Raw genomic sequence first — 2500 nt, 5'->3', positions numbered from 1 at the left:
TCTGGAGAGTTCAGCTAGCTTTTTAAATTCTGGACCCCACTCTTCCAAGGTGCTGTATTCCTGTTCAGAATGGATTCCAGCTGAGCCTAGTGAACTAATGGAACCTGACGGTGACCCTTGACCTTCATATGCATACGTCTGTAGCGAATCATAGGGAGGTACACTAGTATCTTGGTCTGCGTCTGCCAGTCGCTGTTTAATATAGTCCTGGACGTCTGTATCCTCATCTGTCTCCAGTGAGGTGGGACTATGACGAGTAGAGCCATAATGGCAGGGTCTTTTTGTTGATCTGGGAAATCCCGCTTCGGGCCGAACATCTCGTCGGAACTTGAACTCCTCAGCAGCTTCAGGATTACGCAGAGCAATGATGTCGAAAGCTTCAGTGTCTTCCTCGCCTCCACCTTCATCATCATAGGTGACCACATTTTCCCGAACATCTTCCTCTGAGATGATCAAGGGCTCTTTCTTGCTTCGCCGCAAAGTGATAAACAAAATCACAATTGCTGAAAGGACAAACAGAAATCAATTTGCATTCATGTGATGTAAAATGTTTCTATTTAGAAGCAACAAATAACATTTCATTTCAAACAAGCAGTAACATATGGCTGATAATGTTATGAAAATGGCAAAAGCTTAAATGTGTTTATAACCTGTTTATTATAAATGGAAAAGTAGCAGCATGAAAATGCAGCTTGAAATGCATATAACAAGAACCTGGATGTATTCTTGTCTCAACACAATCGTTCCTAGAATTGACTCAGGATTCACAGTGACCCTGGCTACAAGTAGGTTTTTAGTAAAGATGAAAATATGATTGTCAGCCTGGCCGGTATGGACATGAGTGAAGGTCTACAATACTTTACTTAATGCCAATAATTAACTACATTGATAACCATAATAGCTTTCTGAATATCAGGGCTTGGGGTCAGGATCTTCCTTGCTCGTGGCATTAACTTCCGTTTTAATCCATGTTTGTAGAGAGTGCTGTGTTCTGGGAATTTAAACTCAACTTCACAAAACAATAACATAGGGTGTAATAATAAATTACTATAATAACCAATTCTTATTTAATTAATAATCATTAAAAGAAACATCAAGGGAAAAGAGCAGAATAACATCCACTGACCAATTTCATTATATAACCTAATCACAAGTAAAAAAAAAATGCACTAGAAACTTAGTTTTTTATTTTATTATTTAAAGTTCTTATACTGAATTTATATTACAAGAATTAAATGATTTGTGGAGCTGGAAATCCTCTGTATATTTAATTAACATTTCAACATCATCTTAACAAAACAAGTGCATTGTTGAGCAATTTATGGAGCAATCAATGGAAGTAATTATTTGATATTACATTAGGATGCATGGCTCCAGTAGAGCAGTGCAGATCTGGGACCTGTAAGTCTATAAAAACACATTAGTTTTGGTCAACATGAATGCAAATTTTGCCCTGACCGGATGAATATATAGAAGAAACACTTTATTACTGGTTTCTTTTATATAATATTACACCTCTGGCTATATTCATATACTTCTCTGTAATTATTACTTCAAAGTATTGGAAAATCCCTACCCTGATTTAACATCAAAACCATTAGCATAAAGACCATTTGCATTATTTTAATCTGAACAATACATTAAAAAATCAAGCATCATTAAGCCTGTGAGGTACAATTGCACTCAATGTAAAGATGACTGTTTATTTTTTTTTTGTGAGTGCTTGAAAAGAATTCATTTTGCTAATGAAGTTAAACTGGAGTGCTACTTGGAGAAAACTAAATGCATCTTGTGCCATATTTTAGGCTGCTTCTTTTTTATTATACTCAATTGTCATGCAGACTTTGCTAAGAGCATTAGGCAGAAAGATGTAACTTTGGTGTGGAGGAGCTGACTTGTTTTGGAATACCAGGCGTTGGAATATATTTATCTAAAAGGGGCTGTCTAGGTGCATGCTCAAACTTTCTAGTTCTTGAAAAGCTGACTCATCCATCCAGTGTAAAGCCACAAAGGGAATAGACAAGTGATACTAAGAGGAAGGGAATGGAGGATAATCAATTTGTGCCTCTGTTTTCAGGTCTTGTACATTTTAATAGCAATCAGTGGACTGTGACAAGCCGGGATTGTTCTACTTTCTGAATGTCTATAGCCTCTGCACCTTCTTCTGTCCTGTGTGGGTTTTTTTTTTTTTTTTTTGGGTCTCTCACATTTCTAGCCTCCCACCTGTTCTCTAAATCTCTACCCATGTTTTATTCACTTCTCTTACTTAGCTGGCTGACTTTAAATACTCTGACTATAAATATTTCGGTGGCACTGATTCAGTCGCTTTTTTTTTGTTGCAATAATTCTTGCTCTCTCTCTCTCTCTTTCTCTGGATATGTACTACTCAACTTTACCTGCTCTATCTTACTAATTCCCTTCTTTTCAATTCTCCATCTTAATCTTCATTTCTTTCTATAAATTAAGTCACATCATCTCTGCTTTCCCATTTAGAAGGCTT

General features: G+C 36.5%; 1 protein-coding gene across 1 annotated transcript in view; it reads right to left on the bottom strand.

Annotated features, from left to right (window-relative positions):
* The window catches only part of LOC310734569 (cadherin-18), a 96333-nt gene that overhangs the window by 399 nt on the left and 93434 nt on the right, over positions 1–2500 (bottom strand). Inside the window, exon 12 of the mRNA XM_083556707.1 lies at positions 1–503. This exon is cut by the window's left edge and continues 399 nt beyond it. Within this exon, the coding sequence (XP_083412833.1) occupies positions 1–503 (503 nt within the window). The remainder of the gene's footprint in view (positions 504–2500) is intronic.

This window comes from Silurus aristotelis, assembly GCF_946808225.1.
Source record: "Silurus aristotelis genome assembly, chromosome: 12".
NCBI lineage: Eukaryota > Metazoa > Chordata > Actinopteri > Siluriformes > Siluridae > Silurus > Silurus aristotelis.
This window is presented reverse-complemented; position numbering and strand designations above follow the sequence as displayed.